This window comes from Melanerpes formicivorus, unplaced genomic scaffold (assembly GCF_026170545.1).
Source record: "Melanerpes formicivorus ecotype bairdi unplaced genomic scaffold, bMelFor1.0.p_v2 SCAF_36, whole genome shotgun sequence".
NCBI classification, from domain to species: domain Eukaryota; kingdom Metazoa; phylum Chordata; class Aves; order Piciformes; family Picidae; genus Melanerpes; species Melanerpes formicivorus.
Genome location: NW_027142388.1, coordinates 5,358,251 through 5,375,052, shown reverse-complemented (window position 1 = coordinate 5,375,052; position 16,802 = coordinate 5,358,251). Strand labels below are relative to the sequence as shown.

The window sequence follows — 16,802 nt, the reverse complement described above, 5'->3', positions numbered from 1 at the left end:
TGTTTATGAAACTTTTAAGAGGGTAATTCATTATAATTTAAAGCATTGATTAAACTTTACCTCCAGAAATGTAAACTCTTCCTGTAAATACTTTGAAATATTTTACCCGACTTCTTTTTGTTTATCCATCTTCCTGCAGAAAATCTTTAGATGTGCAAGAAGTAACTGCCACTTAAAAGCATTAAGCTAATTAAAGCATTGTAAAATATTGTTTTTTAAGAAAGCAAGCTATAAGTCTTTGCACTCTCAGGAAATATTTCCAATCAGAGAAGCCTCTAGCATGGAAAACTTTCTCCTATCGATTGGTCATTGTATTGCTGTTAAACCACAAAACCTGTCTTATTTTTTGAGGTTTCTGTAAATAAGCCTGTGTCTATGTATAGCAGTAGAGTGGTTTAAGATGTGTGTGTGTACATTTTTAGATGTGCATTCTGAATGTATGTGCATTTCTTTCTTAATGCATCTTCGTTTTAACTGAGTTAAACTGCCAGCGGTGAATTAGATTAGGAAGAATGGGGGTTTTTTATTAGGCCTTTTCTGGTTCACTTCTCTATTCATACCTATTTGGCTTCCAGCTGTCCTTCAGTACATTCTGATTCTGTCCCTTAATGTACATTCATCCTGAGTGCATTAATATGAACATTTTTCTTTTCTTCCTTTGCTTTTTTGTTTCACACAAGAAATTAGATACCATTTCTTACTGTGTTTGGTGAATCTGGAGTCTATGTGTTTGTAGTGATACCTTTTTTAAGTGTTTTTCTTCCAATTAAAACATTGTCCTTAAATATGTTTTTTTTTGTAGCAACTGTGGCACCCATGTATTATAGTTACTATATGCTACCTGATGGAACCTATTGCCTCGCACCTCCACCTCCAGGAATAGATGTTGCCACCTATTACAATGCGTTGCCTGCAGGGGTAACTGTATCAAGCACTACAGGGGTAGCAACAGTACCTCCACCTCCTGGTACTACACCTCCACCTCCCCCAGACACAACAGACAGCAGCAGTGGGTTGACTTCTACCACAACAACTACAAGGTACCACATAGAAATTTACTTGTTTGATGGAAGGATATCTTTCCTGCACTTCTATATAAAGTATATAGGAAGGGTTCTATTACTGGTGGTTCCTCAATAGTATTGCTCAGTTATACAACTTTGATTGATTCCACTTTGGTCTTTGATATTGTATGTGGTTGTCACTCCCTCAAGAAGGCTACCACTGGCATCCTGGCCTGTATCAGGAATAGTATGGCCAGCATGAGTAGGGAAGTCATTCTGCCCCTATACTCAGCACTGATTAGGCCACACCTTGAGTACTGTGTCCAGTTCTGGGCCCCTCAGCTTAGGAAAGATGTTGACTTGCTGGAACGTTTCCAGAGAAGGGCAACAAAGCTGGGGAGGTGTTTGGAGCACAAGCCCTGTGAAGAGAGGCTGAGGGAGCTGGGGTTGCTTAGCCTGGAGAAGAGGAGACTCAGGGGAGGCTTTGTTGCCATCTGCAACTACCTGAAGAGTGGTTGTAGTTAGGTGGTGGTTGGTCTCTTCTCCCAGGCACCCTGTGACAGAACAAGAGCACACAGTCCCAAGCTGCACCAGCGGAGGCTGGGTGTTACGAAGAAGTTCTTGACAAAAGGAGTGATTGCCCATTGGAATGTGCTGCCCGGGGAGGTGGTGGAGTCACCATCACTGGAGGTGTTTAGGAATAGACTGGATGGGGTGCCTCGTGCCATGGTTTAGTTGATTAGATAGTGTTGGGTGATAAGTTGGACTCAATGATCTAAAGGTCTTTTCCAACCTGCTTAATTTTATTCTGTTCTGTCCTACTATGAAGGTTTTGCTTAATGAAAAATCGAGTTATTTAAACTGCATAATGAACCCAGAGAACAAACCTCCGTGTAATGGGTTTTCTGCTAAAGCAACAGTCTGAAAGATATTTCTGTTATATTTATTAATATCATGTACTTTTGATGTTTTCAGCACAATTACTCCAGTGGTTGCCATTATACCTCCACCCCCAGATATCCAACCTGTTATTGATAAGCTGGCTGAGTACGTTGCTAGGAATGGGATAAAATTTGAAACCAGTGTTCGTGCCAAGAATGATCTCAGGTGAGGGAAAATGTTATTTTGACTTCTTTTTAACAGTTGAGGATTGCATTTTTATATACAGTACCAGGACATGCAGGTCTCTAGAAGAAAAGTACTGTATTTCTTCTAACTGAAATTCAGGGACCTACTTAATGGTAATGCCAAAGTATTGCTGCCCAACTCCTCCAAACAACCAATCAACCTAACAAAAACGTCTCCGGAAAGCATGCTCTGAATGTGTATCCTCCGGAAGTTTGGACATAAGTTACAATGCTTCCAAACATCAAGTCGTGTTCCATTTGCTAGAGAAAATTACATGGCAAAGGATTGTTGTGTTCATGTGCATTTTCACATACTCAATTCCCTTTTAACAGATTTGAGTTCCTGCAACCGTGGCACCAGTATAATGCTTATTATGAATTTAAAAAGCAGTTTTTCCTTCAAAAGGAGAGCAGCGACAACTGTCAGGTACGTGTGTTTGTATATACATATATTACAAATGCAATGTAAGAAAGAAAAGGACTTGTTTATCTGTTGTGCTATCATGACACATTTTAAAAAGAAGCCCTGAATTATGGAGAAAGTGTTCAGCAGAGGACGTGAATGTTTTTTTCTTGCTGCTTTTTAGTTTTGTACAGCATTTAAATAAGGATATGTCAAGTGGGGTGGTGCTTAGTTTTTGCTTTTTAGTAGAAGCAGCTGCTCAGTGTGGTGGTAATGTAAAATGGCAACCTGAAAATCTTCAGTTTTTCTATATGAGAGAAGATCTGCTCTGGGGAGATTTAGAACTTGGTAGGATTGGGCTAAGTGTTCTATCGTCAGAAAGGTTAGGTATAGCTTTTTTATAACCCTGCCTTCTTGTAAGCCTCATAATTCTTTGTAGCACAGCAGCTGGGCCAGTTTTCATTGTTCTCATGTTAGCTAATCTCATTAGATTGTTCCCTTACTGAAAAGAAAATTACACATAGTATCAGAAATACATTATCTGGATGATAACTTTTCATGGGAAAGAGCTATCTTTTTTTTTTTTTGTGCCCTGTGTCGTTTGTCATCTCAATTAAATTAAATTAGGGAGCCTTAAACTGAGGAAGGTAAGCCTGTGGGTAAACTCCTCAATATCACTTCATGGAAAGTGAAGACATTCAATACCAGTTGCTGTTAGAAATGCTTGTGTCTAATATTTGGTTTAATCATGAATAATGTTTTGAAAACATCGGTTTTAAAGATAAGCTGTGGTAAATACGATCTTGTTCAGTTGATAAATGACATGCAAAATTGCCCTGGACCACAGTGGTGACTGTTGTTGTAGAATTTCTAATGTACAAACCAGTGGGCTGAATTCCTACTACTTACATAATTAATAAGGACTTGTTAACGTGTATTTTGGGGGGGAAATTGTGGAGTCATTGAAGCGTAACAAGACAGGATTCATTTTAAGTGTGCAATGAGTACAGCTAAGAAGCAAGTAGAAACTGGTTGAAGTCCCTTGAGGTCATATGTAGCAATGCCTATTTTTCCTGCTGCGTGGTTTTTGTAGATTATGCCATTCTCTTTAATTTTTTAGAATAATGATTTCAATATTATCTTTATGTTTTAGTAATGTGCGTATAGGCAACTAATGCAATTGATTGTTCTCCTTTCGGCCATTAAAGTTAATAGGGAATTGTACTGCTGCCTTCCGTAAATACAGGCTCAAGTCCTTTTTTTCCCCTTATGTTCTTCCCCTCTGAGGATTTTCAGAAATTAGTTCTGTTCGTTAGGAAATGGCTGCAGGGACCAATGAAAGTATCTCTTCAATACCTGGTATTTCAACATCAAGTATACTTAACAGCAGCCAGTGGGAAGCAACCCTTCTGTTGGAGAGAGGCTCATTTGAGTGTTATATTACATAATGTCGTTGCCTGACTCACCATGTAAATATTTATAATGTTCTACAATACCCATCCTGAAATTTTTATATTGTGAATGTAGAGATCATCTTGAATGATTCCGTCGTGTTAAGAGTAGAACCAGTAGTTCCTTACTTTGGAAAGTCTCAACACAAGTAACAACAAGTCAGTAAAGGGAGAAAAACCCAGACATGTCTATACCAGCACCAGAACAAGAGGACACAGTCTCAAGCTGTGCCATGGGAGGTTTAGGCTGGATGTCAGGAAGAAATTCTTCACAGAAAGAGAGATTGGCCATTGGAATGTGCTGCCCAGGGAGGTGGTGGAGTCACCACTGGAGGTGTTTAGGAAGAGACTGGATGAGGCACTTGATGCCATGGTTTAGTTGATTAGATGGTCTTGGATGATAGGTTGGACTCAATGATCTCAAAGGTCTTTTCCAACCTGGTTTATTCTATTCTATATAAAACACATCTGTACTGGAGGTGTTCAAGAGAGGATTGGACATGGCACTTGGTGCCATGGTTTAGTCATGAGGTCTGTGGTGACGGGTTGGACTTGATGATCCTCGAGGTCTCTTCCAGCCTTGGTGATTCTGTGTGCATGTGGTTCTGTCTGTGTATCCATGCCACAGAAAACAGTGAGAGGCCCAGTTTTCTTCAGCAAAATGTTGAAACAAATCAAACACATCAACCTGTGCTCATCCCTGTAAAGGTATCATGCAGTTGTACATTAGCAAAAACTGTCTCAGGTTTTCATTCTGTAGCTATGAATTAACTTCAGTGAGTTTTGTCCTGGACTCTGGAGTTCAAGACCTAAAAGGATATACTTGGTGCAGGGAAAAGTAAATAATTTAAACCCCATAATTATTAAAACTGCTGTGGCAAAAGCATACCATCTGAAAAATAATTTCTTCACTCTTGCTGCAAGTCTGTTGTTTTTGCAGCCTGTGGGTTTGCATGAGGCAATGTATTATTTATAAGGAGCAGACTTTTGGTCCTGAGTGCTTATTGATGTAAAATCTGCTATTATGTGATTAGGTGATAATGTGATTTTTTGCAAGTGGCTGACAAAATTACAGCTCTACGTACAATGCATTAATTGTTTCATTAACTAACCAGTTAGTAAACTTGCACATCTCTTTTGAAAAAGGGAGTATCCTCATCTGAAGATGTTCCAGCAGATACTGCTGGTGATACACCGAGTGAGACTCAATTTGCAGATGAACATGCACCGGAAGATGCATCTGAGCCAAGTGCTAAGGGAGTTCCAGGAACTAAAAAGGATGTTCCTCCTAAAACTGTCAGTGATGGCAAATTGGTGAAAGGTATGTTAGTGTGATTTGTTGGGTGTGAAAATGTTTGTTACCATATATTTAAGGGGGAAAAAAATGCAGAGGCAAGGTAGGGAAAATAATTTCATCATGTGGTTAGTATTTTCACTGGAAGCATGAAAAAAAGGACTGAAATAAGTAATTTGATTGCTCTCATTTCTTTCTTATCAGACTACCAGGTATTTATGGTCTGACAGAATAAATTGTTTTATTTAAGTTTGTGCTAAGTTGAAGGCTTTTATTATTGACCTCAGTATAATCCTATTTTTGTCATCTTAAACTTGACAGTTGCAAGCTTTGTGCAGGAAAGAAGTTATTCCTTGTGAATAAAAGCAGTAGTCTGATTTACAGCCATGCCTATGGAGGAAGTACACTAGGCCTATTACTCAGTTCTGAGTCTTCCTGTGCTGAATATTGCTCATGCAGGAAAAAGACCCTTTTCTTGTCAAAGTGGAATATTTTTCCTCTTGCAGCCATAGCAGCAGTGGGACAAAATGCAAGGATCTCTTGGGAGTCAATCCAAGTCAGCTGACACATTAGTAGTATTAACAATTGCTTATACCTGGGAACTGACTTCCTGGTCTATCAGGAGAAGATATATTAAATTTCCTTCTTTTCATTAAAAGCTGGAAACTGAAATCTTATAACTAGAACTGAAAGCCACTAAAAAAAAAAAAGAGAAATGGAAAAATCACTCTTCACCTGTGTTCCAGTGGATGGGTGCTGCCTTCCTGCCACTTCAGTGGCTTTCTCAATTGCTGATAAATTTATCTACTCCCCATGGGCCCCTGGAATTCTCTCTTCCTGCTCCCCACTGCAATTTTTCTTTCTTTCCATGGACTGCAAGCTCCAGGCCTTGCTGTCATTGTCTGGCTGTTTCTTTGGGCAGGTTGAGGCCCTTCCTTAAGGAAGGAGCAGTCTTAAAAGGTGCCTATCAAGGGAATGTCATGTACAGCAGAAAAGGATATTGTTTCTTCCTGTTGTATTGTTATAAATGGCAAACTGGAACCTGTGCTATAATAATAATAATAATAATCCACTGAAGTTTAGATGATGGAATGTAACCAGTGAGTCATTTCATGACAGTCCTATTCCTATAAACCTATTTTCATTTCCTTTAGTATGGTACAAATCCTACCTTTTTATAACCTAAATACAGTGCTTGGCTGCAAAACAGACAACATCTGCACTAGATTTTTCTTCTGCATCTGAGGGAGTAAAGCCCCATTTTAGGATTTGTTTTATGAAAAAGTGGGAAAATCACTACTTTAATATCTCCTTTCTTGAGATTCTTGAGTTCTTTATTTCGGAGCCTGTTTCCTTAGCCCAGGAATAATAAGATGCAAAGACTATGTTTTATACATCATGGTATGTAATTTAATTATTGTATTACAAGTTCCCTAATGGAAATTATATAGGATATATATGCAGAAGGCATCCTGAGAAAGATAAGTATTGCAGCAGACCATAGGATAGTGTATTGCTTTGCTTTATTCTTAAAAGTTGCACTTTGGATAAGTGATTCGGAGATAAATTCTGTGTGGTTTACTTTTCTTCAAAAACATGTTTTTTAAAGTTGCAAGGAGAATTCTGTGAGGTCAAAGGATTACTTCAGACTTAAATTTAGTTGTGTATTAGCTGTGCTTTAATATTCTTTGAAGATCCAATAATACAACCTAGCTTGAAGTGATCCACAATTTCTTTTTTATGGTGGTATTCAAGTTGTTCTACAGACATTCTTTTTCCTTTGACTTTGCTGACATGAGTTTGTTGTGCTGTCCTTTTATGTTGGAGTAATCGTAGCCACTTAAAAGGAATAGTTGACCACCAATCTTGCTACAGCAAGACCAGCCAAGATGTTTGGGGAAAACTACTTAGCCTTTGTATTTATATCTCCAGTAATGAAATGTTGTTAGCTCCCCCAAGTAATTAATTTTCATATGGATGGAAATAAGTCTTTAAATACTGTTCTCTGAGCCTGCCAAATGCTATTGTTGTGCACACCGTTGATTTAGGAAACATAAGGGACCGTATCATACTGTAGTGTGCCAGATAGGAGCCTGAGCACAGACTGTTTTCCTCTTAAGCCTGGAAGAGGAGAGTGTTCATTTGGGAAAAGAAAAACTAGAATTTATTTGGGACAGAATATGAGATTATGTATCTCATCTCAGCAAATGTAATTCCTGTGATGGTTTAGAGTACCTTTGTTTTCCCCTGCTGCTACTGAATTATTAGGAAAATACTTTGAGATAGATTTTTAGAAGGCAAGCGGAGTTTCTAACATTTCTGGTTTTGTTTAAAGAAAAGTTGTCCTTTTCCCCAAAATAATTACCATAGCCTAAGGATGATACAGATTTCTTTTTTTGTTGTATAGCCTGCATGAGTAATGGATAAAGTCAAGAAATTCAACCTACTTTCTACTGTAGCCTAACGATGTGTAAAATCTTACCCATTCATTCACAGCATCATTTGCTCCAATAAGCTTTGCAATCAAAGCCAAAGAAAACGACCTTCTTCCTTTGGAGAAAAATCGTGTTAAATTGGATGATGACAGTGATGAGGAGGAAGAAGAAGGCAAGGAAGGCCAAGAGAATGCTAATAGTGCTTCAAATCATACTCCATCTGTTGCCACTCCTTGTACTACTACTGAAGAGAAAAAACCTCAACTTACACAGGAGGAGTTGGAAGCTAAGCAAGGTATCCCATGTCACAGTGAAATTAAAAGAAGGGGCTGAGTGCTTCAGGGAAACTACCAAACTCTCATGTCCATAAGTATGGCATTTTGGGCATTCTGAAACTTTACTGTGTCATGTTAACCCTGTGGTAGTTTTAGGCTATGCCTTTAAAATTTAGCTGCAGATTTGAGCAGAAAAGTAGAAAAATATAAATAAATCACTATTGGTGTAAAAAGGAAAACAAAAGATTATTCTAAACAAATTCATTGGATAAATGTCTGGGATAATAGAAGCTGTATCATAGCAATTCTTCACATTTCACTTCCATTCCCATTCCTTTTCTTTTCTCTTCTGATCTTGGCTGTTATTGCTTCACTCAGGAGATAATTTGCTGCTTCTGGCTGGCCTTCAGATAAGCCTAACACTGCTTTTCTCTCAACTCCTCTTTGTCTCTTGGTACAGGGAGGTTTGGGGGTGGGGGGACAACAGTGGAGCTGCTTCCTTGGTCTTTTTTACCATGGGGGTTTCCATGTTCTTTGCTAATTGTAAATATCTGTATAATATTGTAAATACTGTGTATTTTGTACATATTCATTGCATTCCATTGTAGAGTGTAGTTTTTCCTTGTAAATACAGCTTCATTTGCTTCTAACTGAGTTGATCTGGCTTAAAAGTTAATACTGGGGGGAAACTTCAACCCACCACAAACAGGAATCAGAGTTCTTTTCTTTTTCTACAGTTTCCTATTTAGCATTAAGAATGAAACCTTCATAGTTTGCTCAGCTAAAATCAACCTCTTAACACACTGGAATGCTTTGCCCTAATGCATGATCTTTCTGAATTTTATTTTGCTTTTCCATTATAACCTCCAAGTAAAGCACTGAACTTCTAGTGTCCAGATTGCATTAAGAAAGCCCAGAAAAAAGCATGTCCTTTTCTCATTTCTGCAGAGAACAATGAAATGCTTCAAGCTACGTTTTAGTTACATAGCACTTCCACACAGATCAATATCACCTTGTTGGTATTTTATTACTCTTATGCAATGCCATTAAGTTGTTGTGTGGGTTTTTCCCCTTACTGTGTCTGTATGTGTAAGGGCAGAAGGGTATGCTGTATGAATTTGAATTAAATTATTTTTTTAAAGGGGTCAAATTTCCCCCATTCCTCCCCAAGGCCGTTTCACAGCAGAGAGTGTTCAATAAAGTGGAGATGCTGTCAGCGTTTACCAGCTTAAAAACTTAATACTTCTACTACAACTATGTGTATGCCACAGGAATTGAGGTGGTTTTTGGTTTTGTTTTTCAAAATTACTTTTTTTGTTGTTGCTTCTGGGTAGCAGTTCCTTTGTGAACTTCAGTAGCACAAAGTGTGCTGTGTTGCTAAGTATGTAAAGCAAATCTGAATTATTTTTGTATGACAACAAAAATGAAGTGTGAAACATGTTTGGAAAAAGTTGTGTGTTGGAAAAACTGTGCAATTGAATAAAAAAATCCAATCATCTTGTATGTGCAGAGACCACAAAAGTGGGTATTTTGTCCATCCTTCGTCCTTCACTTCCATTAGGTGCACAGTGAGATTGGCTTATTCTCTTTCTGTAATCACATAACAATGGTAAAGGAGTTTCTGAACATTTCTGCAGCAGCCCTTTTGTGTAAATATTATAACATGCATGTAGATAGGGCTGAGGTAAGGTAAAGATCAAATCTGTAGAAGGAGCAAGACAGATGGTTTGCATTGCTTTAAGAAGTACAGGAAGAAACTCCTGAGTTTGCAGTGCTTTTGTAAAGTAGGAAAGGGCAGGTGTCCTGAAATTTCCAGGTTTGCCTTTTCATGCCATTTTCATTAAGCTTAAAATCTTCATTTCATCTGGATTACTTTTAATCAAGCAAATGCTACATTTATGGATTAAGATACCTGGGATTTCGTAGTTTCTAACTTGTATGTACCTGTTATGTCTTTGGATGTATTGGAAAGGTTTGAGAATGGTTGGAAGGGCTGTTTCATTTTTGTGTCGGACTGTGTTTGTTTCAAAGAAATCTGAGTTCCCCAAGTGACTCACTCTAAACTGATGTTTAATTATCTTTCTTAGCAAAACAGAAGCTAGAGGATAGATTAGCAGCTGCAGCAAGAGAGAAGCTTGCACAGGCCTCCAAAGAATCAAAAGAAAAGCAACTACAAGCAGAGCGCAAAAGGAAAGCTGCACTGTTCCTGCAGACCCTGAAAAACCCTCTGGCAGAGGCAGAAGCTGAGAAAATTGAAGAGAATTCCTTTAATAATGAGGTAAGCAGGAAATAAATTTCTCTTGACCATAAAGCTAGCAGAAAACTTAGCTGCAGCGTGTTGAGTCTGACACTGTGTTACGGAGTTGAGTGAAGTGATGGAAGCTCTTTAAAATGCAGAGAAATTTGAATTTGAAATAGTTAATATTTCCAATCATCTTATATATGTCTCCCATCTGCCATTAAAGAAATGATAGGGAAATGTGATGCATAACACAGAGATCAGTTAGCCAGTTTCAGAAAGGAAATTGAGCTTACAGGTGGTCCCTACTGTAGTGGTCTGTAGATCATAGAAAGCTTTAGGTTAGAAGGGACCTCTCGTCATCAAACCAGTCCATGAATTAGAATGCTTTACCTTTCCAGAGTATTTGGATATCTGTAGTGAAATGTAACTATTTAATATGTGTTTTGTTCCAAAGGAAATTGAAAGCTGATTTCTCATAGCCATACATTGCATTACCAGAATTCATCAGAAAGAGGATTTCTCCTGCAGAAGTAGCTGCTAACCAGTTACTTGGCATTGTTGTTGCAGCCAGCAGAACCGTTAGTAGTTGGTCTCTTCATGAGTAGTTACGATTAAAATAACTTCTTGGGTAGAGCCCCTAGAAACCAATTCTAGAAGACTAAGAATTTTTGAGTTGACAAAGTTAAAGAGGAATCCTGGGCCAAAACAGTTGAAACTTCAGTAATGAAATGTAAATCCAAAGTCTGAAAGCCTATGTTGATTAAAGACATGCATTGCCTTTATTTTTTTGCCTAATAACAAACAGAAAGTGCTGTTTAAAACAGCTGAGAAGTAACATGTTTCACATAAACCCTTTCTGATTTCAATAAAGTAGCTACAATTTTTAAAGCCTAAATGAGGGATTTGAATTTATTACATAGAAAAATCCTTCAAGTATTGATTTGTTCATGCATGATGGCACTGTCCTGAAGCTTTTCTGTCCATCTGCAGGTTTTGGCAGCAACACTGTGTTCATTATTGAAGAGTCACTTTCCCATTTGCACTGTATATTGAAGTTACTAATTGCCTAGCTTCATCCACAGAGGAAAACAGGCTATTTTTCTGCTTGGTTTCTATTCTTTCTTTTTCCTTCTCCACTTGTTCCAGATTTTTCACAGAGCTGTTTTCTCCTTCTGCCAGTATTGTTCTTAAGAAGTGATTGGTTTACTTCCAGGAGTGTCCCTTGCTTTTATCCATCCTAAGCATCATTTTTTTCATAAGCACATCCTATTCCAGTGTGATCTGATGTATGCTTGCTAGAAGATGGGGAGTCTGTGTCCAGCACCTGTATGGACATCTCTAACAAGTCCAGACAATCTCTTGTCTTAATAGAAGAAAAACTGCCAAAATGCATTTTCAGTGAAGTCACCTTAGTCATATGTCTTCACTGTAGTATCTGTAAACAGATGTAGAGAAAAAGTAGGAATGAGATTTGGTGTAGACTCTGTAGTTCCCTGAAATTTATCCTCAGTAGGACCAGGAATTTCTGGAGATTGGGGCATTGTTGCAGAGTCCTTCACAAGCTAGATTGGCTGCAGCATATACAAACACAGGAATTTCAGACCTTCCATGCAGATAGTAAGTACAAATATTTTGGAAATTAAAACCACAGTTTTTTTGATTCTCAAACTGTAATGCTTCCCTAAAGCCAGTAAGTCACTGTTGTACTAATCAAGCAAAGCTTCATATCTTGGTACTGAGAACATTTCAGATACTGCTTGTGACAGACTGGTTACAAGGCTTGGCTTTCCACTGTTCCCTTTCCCAAAGAAAGAGCTCTGGTACCTACAAGTAATTCATTGCCCATTTGTTGAGTTTTTCCAAATAAATCATGTACCTCACAACACTTTCAAGAGAACAGACTGTTTGGGTTATCTATACCAGCATAGAGTAGCAGAAAATTAGGTGCAGTCACAGCCCAAAAGAGATCTTGTTTGGGATTCTCATTGGTACTGCTGCTAAAGAGTCCCTGACTGGTACAAGAGTTTGGTACTTTTTATCAGTTATATATTGAAGAGAGACAATGACAATGCAGAACTCCCCAGCCATGCAGTTCAGCTCCCCTTCCCAAGGGGATTTGTCAAAGACATAGATATTTCTAACCAGAGTTCTTTTGATGTTTTTTAAGAGAATACCCAAAATAACCAGTAACTCCTCAGGAACAGCTGACTCTTTTTCAGAAGAGCAGATGAGTCTCTCACTCACATCTGAACTTATTGAAGTTCTAAGCTGAACTTACTTAAAAGCAAGGGAATTTTTCAACAAAAAACACACCCTAATCCCACTTCTCAGTGAACTGGTTTGCTGAAAGTTTCTTTTTCCTTTTCCCACATACATACAGTTTAAGACAAGGAACATCTTTTTCTCACAATAGAGATTGTATGGAGATGCATTCTTTATAAAAGGACTTATTTACAGTTTCAGATGTATATATTGAAGTGTTGCTGGTGTGACCTCACTTTTTGAGATGAAGTTGAATCTTATGCTTAGAGTGCTAGTACTGTGTTAATGAACAGTCTAAAATGCCATTGTGTCTTTGGAAGTAATAATCCTCCAAAGTGTGGTTTCCTTATTGGCATGCTCATATATGTTGATACAGATACATATATGGGTTTATGTATATATTTGTCTGTAAAAGTTTATTTTGAAAGGTGAAAGTTTTTCAAGCTCTTGTCTTTTCCATTTGCCTTATTTGAGAAAGCTTCCTTCTACATTCATTTAAATTCATGAGCTGCCCTTTGCTCTCCTTGCCTGGTTTGCCTGTCAGTAACAGCCCATTTGACTGAAGAACTTACACTAGAAAAAGATAAGTGAAATCATATTGTGGATTTGTTAACCTCTGGTTTATATACACTGAGAATCCTGTAAGCTGCATCCTGATGTCTAAATCAGTGTATAAATAAACATGTAGCACAGGGAGTTGTAAAACCTTTTCAGTCATGTTTTGAAACAGAAAGATGATTTTGAAAACACTGAGGGCAGAGAGTGACCAGAAGTAACTGCAGTGGCTGTATTTTAAAGAAATACATATATAGAAAAAGGGAGAGAGAGTGATGTAAAATTAGTTTTGTAGTTTGGTCAGTGGAACTAACTGGGGAGGTTTCAGAAAATTAAATATACTAAATATTTAAGACCACCAAAAACATCACTTAACCTGTTTCATTTCCCATTTTGAGGGTAGAAGCATCTAATAAGGACTCCAGGAAGCACAGATTGATATGCAGTGGTTGTTGAGTTAAGGCAGCGGAATGATTTTTGTAGCTTAAAATGTGTCTCAAAAGATGGAGTCATGATTGAGGTGTGTAATGACTGAGCATGAAGAGGAGTTCAAAATGTCTATAGGAGGTGCATAATTTCCATAAGACTGCCCCTGCTTAATAACTGTATAAAAGCTAGAAGTGCTATTTATGTGTATGCACAGTGTACATTTGTGCTGAAAACCTGCTTATCACACTGTGTAGAAATGCATTAAATGAGCAAAGCTTTTTTGACCTCTGTCAGATTTTCCTGATACCCAGTATTTCTTGAAAGAAATGCTGGTACTGAATATACCTTAAGCTTTGAACAAAATTGATTCTACTAACTGCTCAAAGAGTACAGTCAATACCACAGGATATAGCACTACCAAGCTTTTTTATTTTGGCTTCAGCTGAATCTTAAAAATAGTCAGATCTAGTTTTCCCATAGCCGAATGATTTGTTATAGGTGGTTTTCCTGGTTTTCCTTAAAGTGCAATCAAGCAAGAGGAGCAAAAGGCTGGGAAATGAGCTTGAGCAATGAAGCAGCAGAGCTTTTCACAAATTGCTCCTCACTGTTCTTGCATGCTTTACAGTGCTACAGTTGTGGTGGTGTTTCCTCAAACCACTGCTTGGAAAAGATGTAACTTAGCTCAGTTTCCAAAAACTGATCAGCTTGAAGTAGCAGTGATGTAGCAAGTGAAGTCTCTGCCCTTTGGCAGGACATGGGTGAACAGTAACTGGGTGGCAACTCATTTCTTGTGTTTATGTATATAATTCACATGGACATTTTTTTAACAAGAGGATCACACCAGCTCATCCATCAGATAGTGTCAGTGGAGAAGTTGCATTCCGGAGTGAACATGCAGCCTTTGTCCTACAGCAGCACATGACCTGTAGTTTTAACAGCTGCTGTTCTTCTAGACATGCAGGGCATATAAAGTGCTGCATTAAAGTGTTTTCCTCATTTTTAAACATATGAAGCAAGGTACTTCATAATCTGAAATTCAGACTTCATTCCAGAATGATTAGAATATATTTTAAGTTTTTTAATTAAGTAGGTATTTTTATATAAAGTAGAATGAAGGCTAGTTCTTCACATTCCTGTATTTGTTTACTAAAACCTGAATTAAGTAGATTAGACATTGGGAGAGCTCATTTTAAGATGGTAGGTTTGAATTATTTCTTTTTTTCTTCCTTCCCTCCCCCCCCCCAGTTAATAAAGCAAATGTGCTGGCTCTTGGCATGGGTTGAATTCTGAATACATTACCTTTGGGAGTAGGCTGTGGTACAGTACACTTAGTATATAAAGCCTGTTCCATTTTTGCCACCTTTTCCAGGGGTTAAAAATACTGCTTGTCTCCAAGTGTGCCACATAAAAACTTTTGATTATCCATCTGAGCAGCATTGTTGTTAGGTGCATCTGGGAGCAAAAGGTTGACAAAGAGAAAATAGTGTCTTTTGGAGCCATGGTTCTCCATATGTATGCAGCCAAGCCTCAACAGAAGAAAATTAGCATGGCTCAGTGGCCAACAGTTGCACAGTGTATTTAACTTACTCAGAGAACTTACTTGATGTGGTGACAGGTGTTCTGCAAGTGTCATACCATCCAATTTTTGTCTACAAGGCATAATAGTGTATCCGATGGATTTCTAATGCGGATTATTCTGCTAATCTCATATTTTATCCTGTGTCAGAAATGCTTCAGGGGTGATACTACTGTGATAAGCATGTGAAAGACAGCTGGGTACAGCCAAACAGTTACCTGTATAAACCTTAGTATCCAATTTAAACAAGGAGAGGAATACACAATCATAATGCTGCAGAACCAGACAAGCACATGATTTGAAAGTAACTCTATTTTCGAAAGGAACTCTATTTTAATGGCTTGTCCCAAATGTCATCTTCTGTTGTGCCTTAGAATATAAAGATTCTATAGCACAAAGCAAAACTTCTTTTGTCTCTTTCATCTTCCCTGTTTTGAAGTCCTGTTTTATCATTTGTTTCTTTAGATGGCTTGTCCTTACTTTTGTCCTGTATGTAGCAATTATTTTTATTCCTGTGAAAAGAGTCTGTTTACGGGTGAAATAGAAGCATGCACTGCTTAAAAAGATGATGCTATTCAAGTTTTGCCAAGCATAACAGGGTTATCAACAGCTGTGGATAATGGACATCTTTTATACTTGCTGCTAGAGTTGATCCTACTCATTTCACCAGTAGGCTGTGGATATTGCTGCATGCCTCTTTGAGGTAATGATGTATAGCATAGTTTTCTGTTGGCATATTTTCTTAATGTTCATTTGTGAACAAAATGTAGTTGTCTGATGAAGACTATCCAAGAAGTATTTAAAGAAAAAAATGCTTTGGAATAATTCAGGGCCCTTCATGGTTTACTTTCTTCTTTTTTCAAAATGCAGGTATCTAGATCTCATGTTTAGCATGAGAGGGAAGGAGTTTGTAAATTTCCCTTATCTTGCCTTTTCAAAAGGACAGATAACAACATAAACCAAAATGTCACATACTAATGTGGCATTTGGGGGCTGGATAGCTTGCTGGCATTTGGAACGCTCTTTATTGCAAGAACCCTACTGTCAAAAACTACATGAGCTGTAATTCCTCGTACCATAAATACTTTTCAATTACTATTTAGCAGGAGGAGGAAATAAGTAAGCATCAGTAACTGCCATATTATTTAAGATAGGTGAGGGAGCTAAGAATGTTCCTTGATTTTAGTCTTCAAAGTACTCAAGATAGAAAGGTTTGTTGATCCATACAACAAGCAGACTGAGAATGCAGAATTCTGACTCTGAAGAACCTTTCACGGTCAGTGTCCTGTTCACATTTTAGTGCAGCAGCTAAACTCTGATCAAGCTGTGGAGTCTGAGTAGTAAATATTTATTAATTCTATAGGGACCTATTCTAAAGGAAATGTTTATCATGTTGGGCCAGTTTATTGAGGCAAGGGCTGAAGACTGTTCTAGAAGCAGTAACTGCTCACTTTGTTGCACAGCAATCATACACTTCTGTTGCTACTGAAGAGTTGTGTATTCATTCTCAGTCAGGAAATATTTCACTGTAAGCTTTAGGGAACTTTCAGTGGGAGAAAAGAATCTGGAGTCTTTTGAGATTTTGATGAAGTAAAAGAATTGTTGATTAACTCTTCACAGTTCTGGCATTCTTCACTCTTTCCAATTTTGATCTAACATAGGATTTAAATTGCTGCCAAATTCAGCTGTTCAGAGTAGAAGAAATATTAGTCAGTTGTAGAAGTGTATTTATAATGTTCTTTACCGGTT

At 37.9% G+C, this 16,802-nt stretch overlaps 1 protein-coding gene across 6 annotated transcripts in view; it reads left to right on the top strand.

Moving 5' to 3' along the window:
• SFSWAP (splicing factor SWAP) overlaps positions 1-16,802 on the top strand; it is a 51,306-nt gene that overhangs the window by 13,896 nt on the left and 20,608 nt on the right. For all 6 annotated transcript variants that reach the window (XM_068157395.1, XM_068157394.1, XM_068157393.1 and 3 more), the window contains 6 exons: positions 803-1,040; positions 1,980-2,111; positions 2,465-2,558; positions 5,132-5,306; positions 7,776-8,009; positions 10,077-10,267. In XM_068157395.1, the coding sequence (XP_068013496.1) occupies positions 803-1,040; positions 1,980-2,111; positions 2,465-2,558; positions 5,132-5,306; positions 7,776-8,009; positions 10,077-10,267 (1,064 nt within the window). The remainder of the gene's footprint in view (positions 1-802; positions 1,041-1,979; positions 2,112-2,464; positions 2,559-5,131; positions 5,307-7,775; positions 8,010-10,076; positions 10,268-16,802) is intronic.